Below are 19,847 nucleotides of genomic sequence, written 5' to 3'. Positions count from 1 at the left end.
TCTCTCTCTCTCTCTCTCTCTCTCTCTCTCCCAACACAACCGGTAAAGGCAGATGGCCGCCCATCAGTCACATGGCTGACACACAGGGACAGACAACCAAACATTCACACTCACACCTAGGGGCAATGTAGACTAGCCAATCCGGAGTACCCGGAGAAAACCCACGCAGGCACAGGGAGAACATGCAAACTACGCACAGAAGGGCCCACACTGGGATTCAAACCTCTGTGTACCAGTCTGCAAGGTTGCTGATTTCCTCTTGATATGAATTCTCATCGTTATAATAATCATCCATATCACCATGGTATTACAGTGTGAACCAAAGAGGTCTTTGCACACTGTCCTGGGTTGCCCTCTAAACCTAGGGTCCTTAGTTTGTGCTCTGCTACCAATCAGTTTGAGAATTGTAGGAACCTCTGTTATTAAAGGCACCCCAAGAATCGCAGTGTAGGACAAGCATTCACTCATCTGCCACTCAACAAAAATCCACTATTTACAACCTCAGCAGTGGTCCAGACTTCAAAGACAACATGTCTTTCACAGACAGTCAGTGGATTTGGTATTCCACAATCTTACTTTTTCAGATACCTCCAAAAAACTGTTTTATACCTTAAACTCCTACCAACTGACTGGAGGACTGTTTTATGTTGCTCTACTGAGCATATAGCTCAGATTGTACTGCCAGTGGCCTCATTCTCCTTCAGCCATCTTAAATCAAAATGTTAGGATGACTTGGGTGAGAGGATATCAGATAAAATCTGGAAATCGTCAGTTGAAATGATCCACACAACTTCCACATGTCTGACATAGTTGAATGCAATTTGAAATACTTTGTAGTCTCCATCTCTTCAGGAGTAGGCTTGCCCATCTTTTTCCAGAATTTGACCCAACATGTTAATAGTGCTACCAGGACCCAACAACCCTTATTTTGGGCAGAGACTGCTAAAGGCTAAGTTCTCTGAAACACTACTGTATACGTATGGTCAGACAATAGAACCATATCTAGAAGATTCTGGCATTGCTCACAGAAATCTGAATCTCCCTCAAGTCCACTTTCTTCCATTACCCCGAGGTCCAGTTCTGATGCTCACATGCACATTGTAGGTGCTTTTGGCAGTGGACATAAACTGTGTGCTATGACACCTTTCTGTCAGAACCAGCATTTCATTTTTCAGCAATCTGAGCTACAGGAGCTCTTCTATGGCATTAGACAACACAGGCTAGCCTTTACCCCCCATGTGCATCAGTGGGCCGTGGCTGCCAGCTCACTTTTGGTAGGTCCACTGCAGGCCCAGAACATCCCACAAGAGCTGCAGTATTGGAGATGTACTGACACATGTTTTCTAGGCATTACCATCTGGTCCTTGTCAAAGTTGCTCAAATTATGCTTGCCCATTTTTTCTGCTTCCAACACATCAAGGACAAAATGTTCACTTGCTCACCACTGCCAGGTGCCCTTGTAACGAGATAATCGATGTTATTCACTTCCCCTGTCAGTGGTTACAATGTTATGGCTGATTGGTGTATATAATAATCACCATTATCTTGTGAAAAAGCCTTTATTGAAACTATAAACACACACAATAACAAGAAAATTGCAGGAGTTTAAAACATTCATATATATTAGATTTATCTACCACTTCATACTGCATCTCAGTGAGGCAGGAGCATTTTCCTGTCATAATGGTTACAGGTATAAAAACATGAAATGCAAACCCCCGTTAAAGTTCTGTATAGACACTGCAGCCCATCATGAGACATAATCTCAGGAGAAAATTCTGAGAACAACCCAACCATTTTCATCAGTTATCTGAGGGGAAAACCTTTGGCATTGACACTGTCAGAGAACTTATTGCCAAGAATGATTGATGGCTGCTCTACACCAACCTTCCTATAGCAACACAAACAGGACAACACTGAAACCTCACTTTCCCTTCCTCACATCATCTTCACAAAAAAAGAATGACAATCAAGAATTACAAGATTTAGAAAATGCTGCATTTTAAAGAGTCATTTTGGATTATCATGTGCATATATTTCTATAGAGTTCAGTGAACATCAAAGTCTTAACAATAGATGACCAAGGCTGGCAGGTGATTGGTTGGTTGCTTTGGATTACCTTCAGGGTTGTTGGAATTTCTACATAGAGCAAGATGTGATGGGACACAGCAGCACTGCCACTACCAGTCTAAGTCTGACTAGTAACAAAATTTAATACACTTCTCATTATGAGATTTAGCAGTAAGTTCTCTAGTTATGTATAGAGATTCTCACATTTAAGGAGAACAAAAAGAACAAAGTACAAAACACAACAGAACTGGATATAAAAGGACAAAATGGTGAAAAAGGCATAAAACTTGATATGTTTATAGACAATTATATACATACATACATATCACAAGGAACTCTGTATACAGGCTTTGTACAATTTCAAATACAGATAGCAGAGGCGCCTTAGTTTAGTGTGAAATCAAACAACACTGATCTCAAGGCTTTACACTGCCTCGCAGGGCAGGGCAGGGCAGGGCAGGGCACACAGTTTTCTATGGTGCTTCTTGGAGTGGGGAAATTAAATTATATCCAAAATTGGAACAGAATCCAAAATGCTGAGAATCAGGTACCGTCACTAAAATTTGAATTCTGGTACTGCTTAACAGTTCCACAATGTGTTAACCTTTTATAATTGCAGACTAATGACCCGATCAGATAGAATGCAGTTTTTGCAGTTGTTTTAGGCAGTAAGCTTTTGAATGCTTTGCATGTGTCCAAATTTTTTATAAAACAAGCCAAAGTACAATGCATGTGGGAAGTTAATTCATGTTGCAGCATGGTGTCAATGTAAACAAATGTTCAGTGTTTGATGCCTTGTGGTCTCCTAACCAGACAGTGTCATTCGCTGTGTCAATTATGAAGAAAATGTGTTTAGCTTAACACCAGTCTGTGAGTCTATCTATGATGGACATTAATAACTGTTCTTTGCTTTAGAAACACACACAAAAAAATTAGCCTGAAATGTCAGAATTTAGTTAAAAAACTTTGAATTGACTTAATGAAACAATGAAAGCCTAAGCAAACACTTAAAAGGACATTTTTCTTATCCAAAAACATGACCCCACCTTGTTTTAACAGCATACTGGAATCAAAACTGAGAATCTATAAGTACAGGAGATAAGCAGAATCAAATAAATAAAATTTTGTAAAATTTGAAAAATACCCAACTCTAGTATACTAATCAAATAGATGTTGCAAGGTTATAGCTCAACTGATACAGGATCGTTTTAGGCCCACATATTTGACAGTGGAAAAAAAAGATAATTATTTATCATCTGATCATTACCATACAAATTTCTGATAAGATTTCCTTAGATTTGTTTTCTTTCTTTCTTCTCATTTTTTAAGAAATGTACTGGGGCTGGACAAGTTGCAGCTGGAAAAATAAACTTCACTTCTGGTGGACAAATTGCAAAATAGGGATACCTTTTAAAATAATATCTTTGGCATTTCTCTTCTTCAGCTTTTTTTTTTTTTTTTTGTTATTCATTGGGTGACAACACTAGCATATCTGCATTGCCAGCTATTAATTAGGACTTAATGGTGTGTGCCAACTTACTGGCTAGTGAAGTAACTAGCTTCTGGTGCTACTGAAACAAAGAATGAGGAATTCTTACTCTTCTCATTTCTCGTGAGTGCATCACGTTGGAGTAACAGCTTAATAATATTGTTTCTCACTGCTATGACAATAACGCAAGGTAAAGATACTATAGTTCAACTTTGTCAGTGGTTCACAGATCTGAGTACTGGCTTTCAAAACCCCGCATCTTTTAAACCTCCCATGTGTCTTTTCATTCACTTGCAAATAGAAAACTTGACATTAATAGCAAGCATTGCTGCAAAGCTCCTCACATTAAGTGCGTTTGCTGAACCTGGTAGAGAAATAAAGCCAGCTGGAAGAGGAGCTGAACACTTACGTTGTGTTTCCACTATGAAGCAGGGTTTGGCTCGGCTCGATAATTTTTTGGTTTTCCATTGTTTAAAAAGTACCTGGTATTTTTTGATATTGTCTGGGTCAGGGTTACAAATGAGCTAGACCGATACTAAATGATGGTGTGAAAACTAGATGTGTAACCTGTGACACAGAGCAAGACTCTTCTAGTCATCTGGTGTAGGTCTTCCAAAGCTTTGTCTTTGTGTCTGTGCTGTTTGTATCTCGTCTCGTCACAGCAGTTTCACATGACACTGCTATGACAATCTAACTATCTACAGTGGGTAAAAAAAAAAATCCAGGTACCAAAAGTGAATTGAGTTGAGCCATACTATGCACCAACGCAAAGCTTCATACATTAAGTGCAACAACCATTTCATTTCAGAAGAACAGATGAAGGGTTTAATGAACCTGGAGGAGAAAAAGCCAGTTGGAAGAGGATCCAAACACTTACAGGTACCACACTGATAAGATGGAGGGGACGGGAGGCCCCAGATATAACTTGACCTTGCAGGTGTAGTTTGTGCGCTAGCCCCAGCAACTTACTAAAGCACTTACAAAAATAAATATGTAGAAAACCAATAACATCCTGCTGAAAGTGAATGTAGAGGGTTTTGAGACAAGGACAAGACATTGGGGTTTCAGTAAAACTTCACACTTCTCCTGTTCTGGCTGCTGTTGCTTGTTCAACAAAGTTCCATAAAAATGGAAAAATGTTTTTAGAAAACAAAGGATTCACTGGTTTTCCAGCATACTGCTGTGGCAGGTGCAACTGTATCGGCGGGGGGAAGAGGTCAGATGACTTTGTAGGTCAGGTAGTCACGAAGCGGTGTGGGAATAGCCAGGGCCTCCACATGCTGGGTGGTCATCACCCGGCGAAGGGCCATCCTGCACATGTGCTGCAGGGTAGCAATGCTACGAGGACACTCCCAGAAGTGCACACTGCCATCACGGGTCCTTGAACAATGGAAAACAAAACAAATCAAAGGCTGCACAACTAGGTGTGAGTGTCAAGTGATGTGTGTTCAGGATGGTATGAATCTGAACATGTGCAAGTGTCTTACCCAGCAGCAAGGACACTTCCTTCAGGAGAGAAGGCACAGCAGAGGCCATTAGAAAGAGAGGCAATGGCCTGAGGAGCCCTTTCCTCTATGCTCCAGAAACGAACCAGCCTGAGAAGAGACAGGAAATAAATGCAAGGACACTGCTGTAAGTATCAAAACAGCATGAAAAAAACTGGACTATTTTTGTTAAAGCTTAAGCTTATTTATGTGTTACTGCTTGAATATATGCTACTACATAGAACTGAACATACCAAATATCTGGCCCTATGGCTTGAATCTGAACTTGTATTTAAATGGTATATTGTATTACAGCGTTTCCCATACATTGACTTATTTGTGGTGGCTCGCCACAATATCACACTGAGGGCCACATATTGCGTTTCATTTTTTTTAAGCTAGGCAATTTAAAAACACAGCATCTGTATCTGTCTGTGGATCCATGATATTTGGCACAGAGAAGACAGCTGGCGAGATCTGGAGTTCACAAATGGTTGGTATCCCATGAAATCACATACACAATCAGACAATAGCGTTAGTGTTAATATCGGAGACCCACTAAGTAGGCTAAGCAAATAAACAGTTGCAAATGCAGCTAACATAAAGATAATTAGCCTACGTTTATGTTAAAATGCAGTTGTGTTACAGAGGCTGCCATATTTAGCATTATGCAGGCCCAATAGTGATAATATTATCCCACAATACTTCTCTGCTCGTTCAAACAGCAAACGAATAACCACTGGGAGTAATTTGGGGTTCAGTATTTTTTTTTGGGGCACTTTGACATGCGACTTCAAATGTGGCTGACACACATCACCAATGAATGACACAGATACCACCACTGAAAGTAACTAGTATTGGCTTCATTTTTTTAAGTTAATTTTAAATTTATTTTTAAATCTTTCCACCTTAAATGCCCCTTGTCACAAGCCTATAATAACACCTCTATGGTTACGCTTTATAACTTCTGATATTGAATGATATTACTGACATTAATACTTTTCTATAACCTGTGAATGAGTGATCTATTTTCAAGCAATGAGCTAGTGTTTCAAGCGAAGTGTTTTTTTTTCTATGCACAACTCAGTGCTTGGCCAAACAGCAGTCAGAGTGATTATTAGCGACCTTGTGATAATCATGTGACCCTTCTAAACAGGGCAACATACAGCAGCTATGTTCTCTCAAGTTTCATTAAGACTCATGACTCCCTGAAGATTTAAAAACAAGCTGCAGCAAACAGTGAAGCTTTTCTGCTGCCCTGTGCTGTTTACATCTCAGCCCATGTGCAAGAATCAGCATCAGAAAAAAGACTGAACAAACATCCACTCAAAAGACACACACGCGTTTGTCAAGTCTGAAAACACACTGAAATCACTGATAGTTCAGCATTTAAACACTCGATTATGAGTGTTGCAAACAGTGCCCTTGTTTATTCTACTGCTGAAACATGTAGGTGCAGTTATAGCTAACTTCTCAGAACAGACAGAGCTTTTAGGGTTTAAACTTAACGTGAGCATGGTAACATTTGCGTTTTGAATGATCCCCTGAAGAAAAAAAAGAAATCAGTTCTGCTTTGGGAAAGCAAAGTTTTGGGATAGCAACCCATCCCAGAGAGCTATCACAAAACTTAGTAAAAACAGAAAATTGGACATTGAGGTAGATGTTTATAAAAAGAGACAAGTTCAGAAATGACTTGTAACAAGTTGAGGAATATAACTTTAATTCTGATGCCATTCAGTGTCTTACCTGTCATCAGTAATGCTGGCAATGTGGCGGCCATCAGAGCAGAAGCTCACAGAGCGCACCCAACGATCATTCGCACCTCCAGCAAAAATTGGTGATGGGGGAGGGAAGAGATGGCTGGAGAAAGATTAACAGCATTACTAGCACGGAAAACTTTCTCAGACTATAAATGAACATTCAGCGACAGAAAGGCCTCATCATTGTAAATTAATATGAATGTAACTTTTGACATAGCACACAAATCTACAGAACTCCACTTGAATAATAGTACATAACAGGCCTTCAAAGCCCCGGACCTCTCATTAGACATATTCCATACCCCAGTTCCAAGAGGATAGTGGACTTGTGGTGGTCCCACACGATGACCCTGGTGTCATACGAGGCAGTGGCTAACAGCGCCCCATCTGGCGAAAACTCACAAGACACCACATCATTGTGGTGCCCCTCCAGCTTCCGGATCAACGTGTACTTATCCATGTTCCATAGGAACACCTGCAACGTGAAGAGAGGACTGTTATAGTCAATGAAATAACTTGGTATAGCTTATATGTGCCATTTTACACTTAACATGACTATATGCACATAAAGCAATTAGAAATTAAATTAAGCAACATGAATTAAAAAAAGCTAAACAGAGTAATGCTCAATTTATGTCATTGTAAAGCTTTGTAACCTTTAACAAGGCAGAAATACAAAAGAGAACATGCTACACAAGCGGCAAGGCTATGTCAAAATGCAACAATTCACCTACACCGACAATTACAATTAATATTCCAACATTTTAAAATAATTGTATTAAACTGCAACATCCTAATTTCTACATCTTTTAATATATTATTAAACATACTACATAAATACTTCCATTATTTTAACAGAAACAGTCTAAACAAAAAAAGAGAAAGTAAAACAAGTAGTAACTTAAGGTAACATAATGTTACTCCACTGGTTTCCCCTTTCAGAGTTTTAGTTCACTGTGTTTACAATAGGCTCGCACCTCCGGCAGAAGCCTACGAAGAGAGACAGATACTGCAAGAGAAAAGAATATTTTATGGCCAAAGGACTGATACCTCTGGCAAAGTATGCATTTGTATACATACACACACATACATACTATACACAGACATACACACTGGTAGAAAAGTGATCATCTGTGAAAGCCTTTTGCTTCTAAACAATCAAACATGGTCTGAATTTTTAGCATTAATATCGACATACGTCTCATCTAAGAACTATGCAAATGTCTAACTTTTGTACTTTTGTCAATCTCCGGTAGAAACTGAAAACGTGTAAAAGTGCTGCAAACACTGCAAATCGTAACAGTCACATGCAGGCTAATAGTTCACTTTCTTGAGTGAGATTCTTCCTCTCTGTACTAGCAAATTTCCTCATTTTCTAATTCTCTAATCTAATTTAAAACATAGTCCTAATTTTCTGTGTTACAGTTCTAATCTGTATTAGAAGTATTCTGGTGGAGAAATATGGATAGAATATTGTATTTTATTGTTCCGCTGTTGCTGCCAACAGCAGAGAGACTCAAATGCTCTTTATAAAAATAGAAAAAGGGACAAAACAAATGCAGATTGAGGTTACCCACATAACTGAGGATTTGTTGGCATTATTTTAATAACCAATTTAATCATAATTTTAAACTGAAATACAAAAAATAGTGGAACTGCAAAAGCAGAGGTAGACAGACACGGAGCAGCACCTACGTACAGATTGACCTTGCGGGTCAGGTGCCAGAGTGCCACTAGCCCGGCCTTTGGGCATTGCGCACTGTGCGTCCCCGGTTTACACCGGCTATTCAAAATGTCAGCGCGGCGCTCCGTTCAAAACCAATCACACACTGAGCTCTGCCACCACCTGTGACAGGGAGAGCAAGACACACACTGTAGGGACACACACAGCCCAACAAAGCTACTACCATGTCTACCATTAGGACCATGTTCAGTTTGATCACAAGCTGCAGCATTGTATTTAGGGTGAACAAACAGAGGCCAGTCTAGGGAATTAATATCAAGAAACATCTGCCAACATCTGCCTTAAGGCTTGCAGAAATATTGGAAGTTGATTAAACATAATAAAAGAGGGAAATATTTTTCTTGAATGACCTCTGACATTCTGCAAGTCTTAGACCTGTTTACAAAGCTGCAAAACACTAATTTAATTTTATTCTAATTTCATTTCTTTTCAAGATTCCCCTGCTGTAAAGATTTGAAGGTCTAGTTTGGTCTTGCCGCTTCAACATCACTACATCAATTCTCAGTGAAATCTGAATTCTAAGATAAAACAAATGTGCTTATATATATAAATAGTGGAAACAGTCTGTTCTGCATGCAAAGTTCAGAAAACCAAAAGCCTTTTTTTTCCACTGCAAACAAAAACAAACAGAATCTACGTGCAGATAGCTCAAATTATCATGACACAGAGCAGTTTGTTCTAAGGTGGAAATGGGAGGGCAGGGAAGATGGGGAGTTTTTCATTTGTAGGCTGATTGAGCATAACTGGTCACAAGCAATTGCACACAGAATGGCTGGCAAACCAAGTGAATTAATTAAAAAAGAACTTGTATACGTACTGCTTTGCCGGCGCCGACTGAGCACAGGATGGTGGAGTCAGGGGAGAAGGTGCTGCAGTATACCCAGTTCTGATGCCCCCGCAAAACCTTCACCATATTACCTACAGAGCACAAACATTATTCCAGATGCAGCTGTACACCAAGTTCTTTCAAGTCAACACTACACATAACAATGACTAAGATATTTATTGGGATTTTTTGGCTTTTCTACCTTTATTTTTCTTCAGTAAGCAAAGAGGCAGAGAGAGGGGAGCTAAGAGATGCAATGAAAGTCCCCCTTTGAGTTCGACCCGGTAACACCATGCAAATGCAGTGTGCACTTAAGTCATTTTGCCATCAAGATACTTACATAATGAGTCATGCTGAAGCTGTACATAATGAGTCATACTGTGTTACTTTCTCTACAAAAATAATTTTACATCCTTCTTGGGTTCTAAACTACATATGATAAGGCCGAATTTCGTCTGTGTTTCTTTTTGTCATCTTGTGTTTAAAAAACCTTTTGCTTTGCTCATGCAGCTGTATTTTTCCCAAATTTTCATTAAAAATAAAAACTATCAATACACTAGGTTTTAGTGCTGGATCATTCTTTACATTTATAGATTGGCCTTGGCCCTGGAGCTTTCTTGTACATTTCAAAACTGGGCTTTCAACGCAGAGAGCTGGTATTTCCCTTGTCAAATATATACACTGAGATGAAGAAACAAAGGGTCTGTTGTCATCTCATTACAGATGAGGAAAAAGTCAAGTTAAATGAAAGCTTTCCATTAAACGCAACTCATTTACATACCATCATCTTTGAGGTCCCATACACGAAGGGTCTTATCTCTGGATGCAGAGACCAGCATAAGGCTGCCATCAGGAGCAAAGGTCAAGTCTCTCACTATATCAGTGTGGTCCATCAGATTCAGCAACAGTTTTCCTGCAACAAGCCATCAAAACAAACAGGATTAGTGTAAAATCTTATCCACAGTGACGTGTAACTCATCCTAGGTTTGAAGTACAAAAATGTTAGTGACACAGTGTTTACAGTTACAAATATGAGTATAGCCTGGAATGAAGGAAGGACTACTTCTTTTTGATCACTGACAATAAAGAGCTTCAGTGCTGGTGCTACAATGACAAACCAAATAATCTGGGGGTATTTAAGATCAGGGCTATTCAATTACAAATTCAGTTGGGCCACATTTTGAAACCAAGAAATCTAGCTGGGCCAAACATTTTCAGCAGATGATAAGCATCTGGTAATGACAAATTTCAAACCCGAAACAAATTAATGTATTGAAAAACAAGTAGGGTTTATTCATTGCCTTTTAAATTTGGTCCTATCTGTCAAAGGCACATCAAAAAGTGCATCAAAAAACAACAGAAGAGCTATAACTGACCAGAATCTGAGATAGTAGAAATACTGTTTTTTCCCCACTTTAAAAATATTTTGCTCACATCTGACCCAGGCAGATTCAAAATCCAAAAAACAAAGCAAAAAAAAAAAAAGCTCAGTATCAGTGATAACATTTATTTAAATGTCTTGCTCATGTATGACTGAGGCACATCACAAAGTCCATTTAACACAACACAAAAAGAACGATCAATAGTAACTAACACACACAAGTTCATTTTAAAATCACCTTTCTTACGCATCTCACATTATGTTCACATAAATATCGACTACAGTTATCCTGCTGACTTCCTTAGTGGCAAAAGTTTTGTTCTGAACGAGAACTGGTGAAGAGTACTGTCAGTTATGGAGCAATGGGAGCTGTTTTTAACTTGGTTCATGGGTGAAAAGCTTGATTCACGTGTTTGTTTATCCAAACATACGGAGCACGATGATTGCTACTTTCATTACTTTAGAGACTCGATGTATATTCAGTTGAATTCAGTGTATTTATATAGTGCCAATTCACAACAAAAGTTATCTCATGACACTTTCCAATTAGAGCAGGTGTAGACCAAACTCTTTAATTAAATTGTAATATAGAGAACCCAACAGAAAACCAGATTCCGGTGTCTGGTGGGTCGATCTGTGCATCTCTAGTTTGTGGTGATGTGCAGTGTTTAGTATCCTCGAAACACAGTGTCTAGTCAGATGGCCAATAAGCTCTATTTTGGCCTTATCTCAGACCAAAGGGCTTTCTTTCTTGGAGTCTACCACATGCTTCTGGGGGAATTCCACTCAAAATTAATATCAGCTTTCTTCAACTGTGGTTTTCTCCCATAAAGCTCTGGTGAAGAACCCAAGCAAAAGCTGTGAGGACAGCTGCGAGGACAGCTTGGTGTAGGCAGTTTTACACATGTGCTATCTTTTTACCACTTCTTACTGATGGATTTAACTGTACTCCAGGGGATGTTCAGTGACTTCAAAATTATTTATCGTATCCCTGACCTACTTTACAAAGACTTTTCTCTGAGTTGCTTGGAGTGTTTTTTTTTTTATCTTCAGTGTAATTGTAGTCAGAAATATTGATTAACCAGTGACAGGTGTCTCTATACTACAATCACTTGCCTCACATTCACTGCACTCAGGTGACCTCCATTTCACCAACTACGATGAACCATCATATATTTTTCATTAATTGACAGTACTTTGTAGAAATCCTTTTTTCACTTTGACATTACAAAGGGTATTTTGCAAATGTTCGAAAGAATGCCAAACTACTTTGATTACGAATCAATTTACAGAAGCAATAAAAGGGATAAAAACATCCAAGAGGGCAAATACTTCTTATAGGAATTGTATATAATGATTTTTTTCAGAAAAATTGGGGGATAGACACTCATAATATGTTAACCTGAGGAAAAAAAAGTGATCTTTGAGGTACATCAGCTTTTAGCCAAATAGACTTGAGATGGTGTTTGTATTGATTCAACTAAGTGTCTGCAAGTCCCACTGGCAATGGTAACTTTTGCACATGCAGCTGCAAAATAAGCTTATATCCAAAATATACAAAAGACTGGGTTTTGCACTGACAAAACCTTTCAAAATCAGTGTTAGCTCACAGCATACTTTATGTCAATCCAGAAAAAGGCCCAGCAGAGGTAAACCTGCCTAAGGAACTGCTGATCAACTTCTACTCCGCCATCGTTCAGTCTATCATCTGCACTTCCATCACTGTCTGGTTTGGGACAGCCACCCAACATGACAGGGCCAGACTGCAACGCACGATAAGGGCTGCAGAGAGGATCATTGAAGCTGGCCTTCCCTCCATCCAGGACCTGTACAGGTCCAGTGTCAGGAAAAGGGCAACAAAGATCTCTGCAGATCCCTCACATCCTGGTCACAAACTGTTTAAACTCCTACAGGCGATACAGGTCACTGTCCGCCAAAACCAGCCAGCACAAACACAGCTTCTTTCCCCAAGCAGTCACTCTTTTGAACACTCTGAAATAGCCCTCCATCCTTACACTGGACTAAGACAATCACAAATGTCATGCTCATCTACCTCATTTACTTAACAATACAGTATCATTATTATCTGTCTATTACACAGCATTGCTTTGCACTGTATTTATTTATTTTTTATTTTTAAAAATCTTAGTCTACCTACACTGTCATTGCACTATTTCACAGATTCACTGTTATTGTATATAGTATTTTTTTTATTTTTTATCCTCATCTTATTGTATATAGTATCTTTTATGTTCTTACTGTTAGGTGTTTGCTTTTGTACTTGAGAGCAAAGTCTAACCGGAGTCAAATTCCTTGTTTGTACATGCAAACTTGGCCAATGAAGCGGATTCTGATCTAATTATCTTTAAAGTTCATATTATTCAATTACTTACTATGTCTAATTACAAACTAATTAAGCTGAAAAAAAGACATTACTTAATGAGAAATTGTCCTCACCAGTGTAAACATCCCAGATCTTGATCCGTCCATTGTTGAGGCCTGTTGCCAGTAGCAGCTGGTCCTGGCCAAACCTGAAGTGGTGCCACTCGATGTTAACACAGCGGCTCTGCTTCTCTGGCACTGATGAACCAAAGGCCAAACCCCAGACAATGTCTCCACAGTCTATTGTGTGCTCGCGGGGCTCACCAGCTGTTTGGACTGCCTGAACTCCGTTGCTGTTCTGACGGGACAAATGCCGGGGGCTCAAGGCATTGGTGCCCTCCCTGCCATGGCCCACTGAACTAAAGCAACAGAGAACAGAGAAAGAGTAGATCGACAAGAGTTAGCCCTGTTGGAATTGTGTTTTTCTACTACACCACACAGCATTTTTAAGTTGTTTACCTTGATGGTGTGTGGTGGTGTGCTGCTCAAAAATCACATTAAGAGTCTTTTACCTGAAGCAATGTTCAACTCCCTGTGGCCAACTGTACTATGCCTACTATTATTAGCCTACTATACTATTAGAACTGCACCAACTAGGATTGCCACTCAGCGTGTCAGGGCCAGACTGCAACGCACAATCAGGGCTGCAGAGAGGATCATTGAAGCTGACCTTCCCTCCATCCAGTGGATGTAATGTCTAATTACCCTGATGTTTACCTCACACTGATCAACTAGTTCAAAGTAGGAAACGCCCAGAAAACAGTAAAAAATTTAGCAATTAGCATTAATTGATATGTTATCAGGGCCATTTGAAACAATTAATTGCATGCAACAATCAATGGTCAGTGTTAACATTAGTAATGGATGCTTGTTTTTACTTTTTTTTAAAAAACACCATTTTTCAATATTTTTTCCTTTTTTTTTATGAAGACATGACATCTCAGTGCAAATTAGGTCAACATGCAATTTAAATGTTTACTGTGGCAGCTAAGTCTAAATGATGCAATGTTTATTGCCAACTGTTAACTGATCATTAACAAATTAGAATTTATTAGAAATTAATAATTTACCACTACTCTTAAATGGCTGAAAGTCATCAGGAACACGAAGTTGCTTTTCCACTGCATTGTAGCTCAACTTGACTCTCACGGCCTTTTTTTCTTTTTCCATTCTCGATAGTACTTTGCACCTTTCTTGACATCTACTGAAATAACCCTGTACCAGGTACTAACAAAACTTATCCAGTTAAACCATAACTGCATTTGTTCCTTTTTGTTTCCAGAGCTAGAAAAAATGAAGTATGTTGAACGGTTAATTACGACAGAAGATGGTTTAGTGAATTTGAGCACAGTATATTTGATGGAGATAGCAGTTTCGTGTCCCAAGATGAAACCAAAATGTGTCGCCTTTAATGCCATAAGGTCACCTTTTTATTGCTCTCCATAACTTTCACATAATGTAAATGATTTTTAAAAAAAGAATAAGGTGTAGAGAAATGCTCGTCTTTATCTGAAGCTCAATTATATACAAAAAGAAAAATAAAGTGTTTAAAGTGCTTCACTGAGCTAAAATTGAACATTTCAAACTAAAACATTAAGCAAAATAAAACATTTCCAAATAGAAGTGCTTATGCTCAAAGTGCTTCACTGAACTGGTGTTTCCGACATCTGCATGCTGTCTTTCACTTTAAGGTGTCAGCTACTACCCCAATGAATTGGGCACACTCTGTATCATTGCTATAAGTCAGGTTGACGTTTAATCCGTTTTTCCTCATGAGAAGAATTTCTGATTTAAACTTGGTGAACGGCAACTCCTCTTTGGCAATGTTGTATGCAACATTAAAATGTAATTCTCATTTCCGATTCCTCTGTGACCTGATTATTTCTGCCTTTCGCAGCTGGGAGAGGGTCCACTTTCTCTACACACTTGTCACGGAATATAGTGTGCTTTTTTTTCAAGTTTCGATACGTAAAGTTGTTGACCCACTTACAAATGCACTATTACTTGCCATATTCTGACCGCACTCCTGACAGTAAAAGCAGTGCATTGCGTTACATCCTTTGTCGTACCTCAGCCAGGGAAATTGTTTTAGCCAGTCCTGTCTGAAACAATACATTTTTGGCTTCTTAATTTGAGTCTTGGGGTCGGGCTCTGTCTCAGACTCGGTTGTCTCCTCTGGTTGAGAGTCTGATGCTAACACTGAAGGACTGGGGCTTGGCATCTTACCAGGGACCGAGGGCTCCGTGTCTTGGCTGGATGGACTCTCAGTGGAGGGGATGGACTGAATGACAGTGGTAGGGCTGGTTGTAGGCTTAGTTTATTTACTAAAAAACTTTCAATGTTTCGATCTCTTTTAATTGTCCCTCGTTTTGTCGCGTTTATTTTCCTTTTCGTTTCAGTTAGGCAACTCGCACGCAATTTTAAAACACATGCAGCAGTGAACAAGACCACAGCCAATCAGCGGCAAAGACCTGCCCGAGCTCTGTCTCTTATTGGTTTAGACCATGATATGATCCTATCATGAGTGTGGTTCGGTCACAGGAGAACACAGAGAGATGATGAGCTTGCGAAATAAATTTATGTTTTCACCCGGGCAGATTTTTTTCCAAATGATATCAAACCCTAACAGTGTATCGAAGATAGGGAATGGTAATGAACAGAGGCTGCAGCTTCTCGAGGCAAAAGCAAAGCTTCTACATATTGTTTACAAACTGTTGGAAAACTGGAAGGGGTGAGGTGCTGCGATGGTGATCAGCTAAGAATCTTATCTTGCGTGTGTTTAGGCGTACTATCTGCAGTGGAAAACGAAAAAAGAAAGAACCTGGCAAGTTGAATCAAGTCCTACCCTACAATGGAAAATGATTTAAGGCTGATACATGAAAGCACAAACAGGAACACAGAAGTGAAAGAGAATGTCAAACCATGGTAGGAAGCTATACATATATTGAGAACTAACAACAAGTAGAGGGGAGAAAACCATGGGCTGGCCGTGGTCAGCAGGACTATAGCAGCATGGCTATCCCATAGAGGATGTGGGGAAAATCGTCATCATGGTTTGACTTGGCATGGCTTGCTATAAGTGGAGTGACGGGGCCCTTGGAAAACCGCAAAATGTATTTAAACAGTTGTATTTCTGTCACTGCAGGAAAAAAAAGCACTTAATAAACCACTGTCTGCAGTGGGAACAAAAAGGACTTGTTCTACAGACAATTTCAAAGTGTGGCTCGGAGAGTCACAAGGTCCTATTGAGTGGAAAATGAGCCTGTTAAGCAGAAAGCGGGCTGATAATACAAGCCACGTGTCCTTGGCACTGAGGAGCAGCTCTTGGTTCTGCTCTAGGCAGAGGACTAAAGACTGATGAACAGGAAATAGCTCGGAAGCTCTTCTTGCCTTCAGCTTTTGTAGTTTTGAAGTTAATGGCAATAAAAAGAAATTTGTCAAAGTAGGACCATCATGAGTTTCAGGTGTTTGCTGTAGGTTTTGCAAACTGGTTTCTGAGATGAAAACAGTTTTATACTGGATAATAATACGGTAATAATTAGGGTGGAACAATCTATCCACAAACCTAGTGAAAGTCTTGCATCTCTTCATGACAGGCAGAGAGGGCTACACAGCACTGCAAAAGGCTGACATCCAGAAATGTCACAACAAAATACTAAGAAAATAATAAAATACAGGCAGGGGGCAGAGTCTTGGGAGACAAAGATGCCACTAAACACTTCTAGAGGTGGTGGCAGTGGTAATTTCTCTTAATCATAAGTGATATATAAAGGAAAATGCTATTGCACTTTTAAAGAAAAGACTCAAATCAACACAATGCATAGCACAGCTCATCTGGAACTTTGAACAAGCTTAAAACTGGTCACTACAGGCCATCATACATTCCTCTAATTCATCATCATTACTAATGAATATGCTTTGCTATTATTGTAATAATAAGTCAAATGCGAGAGGAGGGAGAGATCAGCCACTGTACCCGAATTAGTGCAGATGGAGTAGAAACTGTTCTGTGCTCTTTTATCACATGCATGTGCTTGATTTTTATGTGTGGGTTTAGAGACTAAACGCCATACAGAAGCTCAATTTCTCAATCTTTATCAGTCTCTTGTCTCTGATTCGGTGCAAACGATGCAAATGAAGCATTCAAATTATGATTTGATGTCAAATACCATGGCAATGGCTGAAGCTCTGAAACATTTGGGTCAGCCCTTACCAGAACACACTACAGGTATACTGTACGTATTCTAAAGCACGTGGAATGATGTTTCTTTTATGCAAGTGTTTCTTCAGATTTGAAGTTGACCACACCCAAATTTTTCCTGCCTGTCTGGTGAGGGAATTCAACCGGCGACCTGCCCATCACAAGCTGCTTCTCCAACATCTAGGCCACAGCTGCCCCAATTATCAATCAAATCAACTAATCCTTGACAATGTAATTATAATCTAATTACACATTACAAACTAAAAATGTAATCTGGTCTGATTATTCTTAATTTCTGTGATTTGATTGCACAATCTTGATTACACGTAATCAGTTACGCCCCAACCATGATAACATTAACAATAACAATAAAATACTAAAACCCCAAAGGTCATAAGACTTAAATCTTGAACAAAATCAGAAATATAGTATGTTTTATTATAATGGTTGCTACTAAAAAGTACTGAAAATACGTAATGTAATTCAATTTCATATGATACTTACAAGTTCTTCAGGCATTTTGTCCAGGGAATGAGCCTGACAATGCGATGCCCCTGAGACCAAGCAAAGTAGGACCCATTGGGTGCAAAGGCTACTGTCCAAGCCTCACGCCCAGACTTCTGGTCAAAGGGAGCAACAGGCACCAGGAGTTCACCGATGAACTTAGCCTTACCTGGAAACACAACAACACTGCTTAACTACACCTATCAGCAGGATCACATATTAACATATTACAAGCCCTCTGCTTATTCAGGCCCATCCGTAGGAATTCCAACCATCCAAAAGTAACCTCTTCACTCACTCATAAGTGGGTCTGTCACTGATGTAGTCATCTGATTGGCCAACTGTGGTGACCATACAAAACAGTGGGTGGGGAACATCACGAAATAAATAAGTTAGATATTCTGCAGCAGTAAAGCGAAATGCACACATGATTTTCTGTAACTGATCTAACTAGATATACTGGACCAATAAACTACCAACAAAATAAACTAACATGGAAATACTCAACATTCTCTATCCATACTTGACTTCTTACTGTACTGACATATACATGCCCCAAGTCAATTTAGTTAGGACAGTCAGATTTACTTTGAAAAGTAATCTACCCAATTTCCCCCCAGGTATAAATAATGTATTCTGATTTATGGCTTACATTTCCCCTGCAAATTGCATAGATTTCAGAAACACAACCAAAGAAACGATGGAGACAATGTCACAACGACTGTCTGGAGCTTACTGGTAGCACAATTAAAAATTAGCATTGTAGAAATGTTTTTAACCGTTATACGGAAAGATAGTGTCTGTTGGTATAATATGAAATTAATTTTAAAAAATAAAATGCAGTACGGTATTAGGGGACACATGGCAAATTTAAAGGCATGTGGCAAACAGTTCATCAACTTATTCTCGACCATTCGTGCAATGTAACTAAAATAACTTACAGATACACTGCGCCACGGGAACAATATGGCTTATAGCACGTACATAAATTCTATTTAGCAATGTAACGTTGAAGTTACGGTTACCCACGTTAACTAGTCTCAGTGCTGTGTGAAGTAAGATAATGAATCACCCACTGCTGGTGTGTGGGGGAGGGAACGGTATGAGTCGAGGTTTAAAATCAGCAACCCAGCGAGAACGAAGGTATAATGATAGCAACCTGACGAATCATACTAAAATGTAGAGTACTGGCTGGAGATTGCGTTTGTTAAACAAAGCAACAAAGCTTTCTCAAGATTAGCTGAAACGGTGACTGCTATTTTAATACTCGTCTAACATTAAGTTAGGATAAACTGTGAAGCTAGATGTAATGCTAAGCCTCAAGGTTCAGTGTAATATAGTTTTCAGATTTCACGTCACCACAGTTGCTACTCCGAGCTAGCTAAATTTGAACTGCATAGACAGACGATGTAACTTAGCGTCCTAATATGCACGCTGCTCTCATTTCCTGACCGCAGAAAAAAATGTAAATGTAACATTTGTACTTACCTATATCATTTTCATTTACAGAGTCTGGGAAGCTTGCCATCTAAATAAGGGCACAGACCTAAGAGAAAAGCCAAGTACGAACTAAATTTACAGTTGGTGCGGAATTAGACGGCGGCTTTTTGTCTTCAGATGTCTACTAAAATCAGCTGAATCCCTCCGCCAAGCCTGACGTCCCGGGTGGAAAAATCACTCGTTGTTCGAACACTGTAAGTGTTTCGTCGTCCTAGATTTCCGTGACAATGGAGTTTATTTTACTTCTTGAACTATATTTATGTTCCTCGGGTGTTACTGCGCTCTGATTAAAACGTACTTATAGAATCCAATTCTATAGTTCCGGTCAGAACGATCCCTGGTTGTACAATGGCTTCTGACTGTATAGCACCAAGCTATTTTCGTCAAAAGTAGGGTTGGACCATAGGGGGGGGGGGTTCAACACGTCAGCACAGTTGCCATGGCGATACTATTAAGACCTCCCCTGATTTTTTTTGCTCTACTTTCAGGATTTCTTTCGCTCCTCC

The 19,847-nt window shown here is 39.4% G+C and overlaps 1 protein-coding gene across 1 annotated transcript; it reads right to left on the bottom strand.

Annotated features, from left to right (window-relative positions):
* Positions 1–1,545: 1,545 nt before the first annotated feature.
* wsb1 (WD repeat and SOCS box containing 1) lies at positions 1,546–19,712 on the bottom strand. Its single transcript, XM_046388327.1, has 9 exons — positions 19,330–19,712; positions 17,842–18,010; positions 13,212–13,495; positions 10,155–10,286; positions 9,365–9,465; positions 7,106–7,278; positions 6,790–6,903; positions 5,047–5,154; positions 1,546–4,939 (listed from the first exon to the last, which is right to left on the bottom strand). The coding sequence occupies exons 1-9, from the start codon at positions 19,367–19,369 to the stop codon at positions 4,777–4,779; spliced, it is 1,284 nt and encodes a 427-aa protein (XP_046244283.1). The 5' UTR covers positions 19,370–19,712; the 3' UTR covers positions 1,546–4,776.
* Between the last annotated feature and the right edge of the window lie 135 nt (positions 19,713–19,847).

The sequence above is a fragment of the Scatophagus argus genome, chromosome 5, assembly GCF_020382885.2.
Source record: "Scatophagus argus isolate fScaArg1 chromosome 5, fScaArg1.pri, whole genome shotgun sequence".
Taxonomy (NCBI): Eukaryota; Metazoa; Chordata; class Actinopteri; family Scatophagidae; genus Scatophagus; species Scatophagus argus.
The sequence above is the reverse complement of the archived record's forward strand: the minus strand, read 5'-3'. Positions and strand labels throughout refer to the sequence as shown.

Bases quoted from the DNA above. Each gene is read 5' to 3' on its own strand.
- wsb1 (XM_046388327.1), bottom strand. From the start codon at position 19,369: ATGGCAAGCTTCCCAGACTCTGTAAATGAAAATGATATAG. The intron at 9,466-10,154 runs GTATGTAAATGA...TGTGCTCTGTAG, and splicing joins ATGGGACCTCAAAGATGATG to GTAATATGGTGAAGGTTTTG. The intron at 7,279-9,364 runs GTACGTATACAA...TTCACGTTGCAG, and splicing joins CAGTCGGCGCCGGCAAAGCA to GTGTTCCTATGGAACATGGA.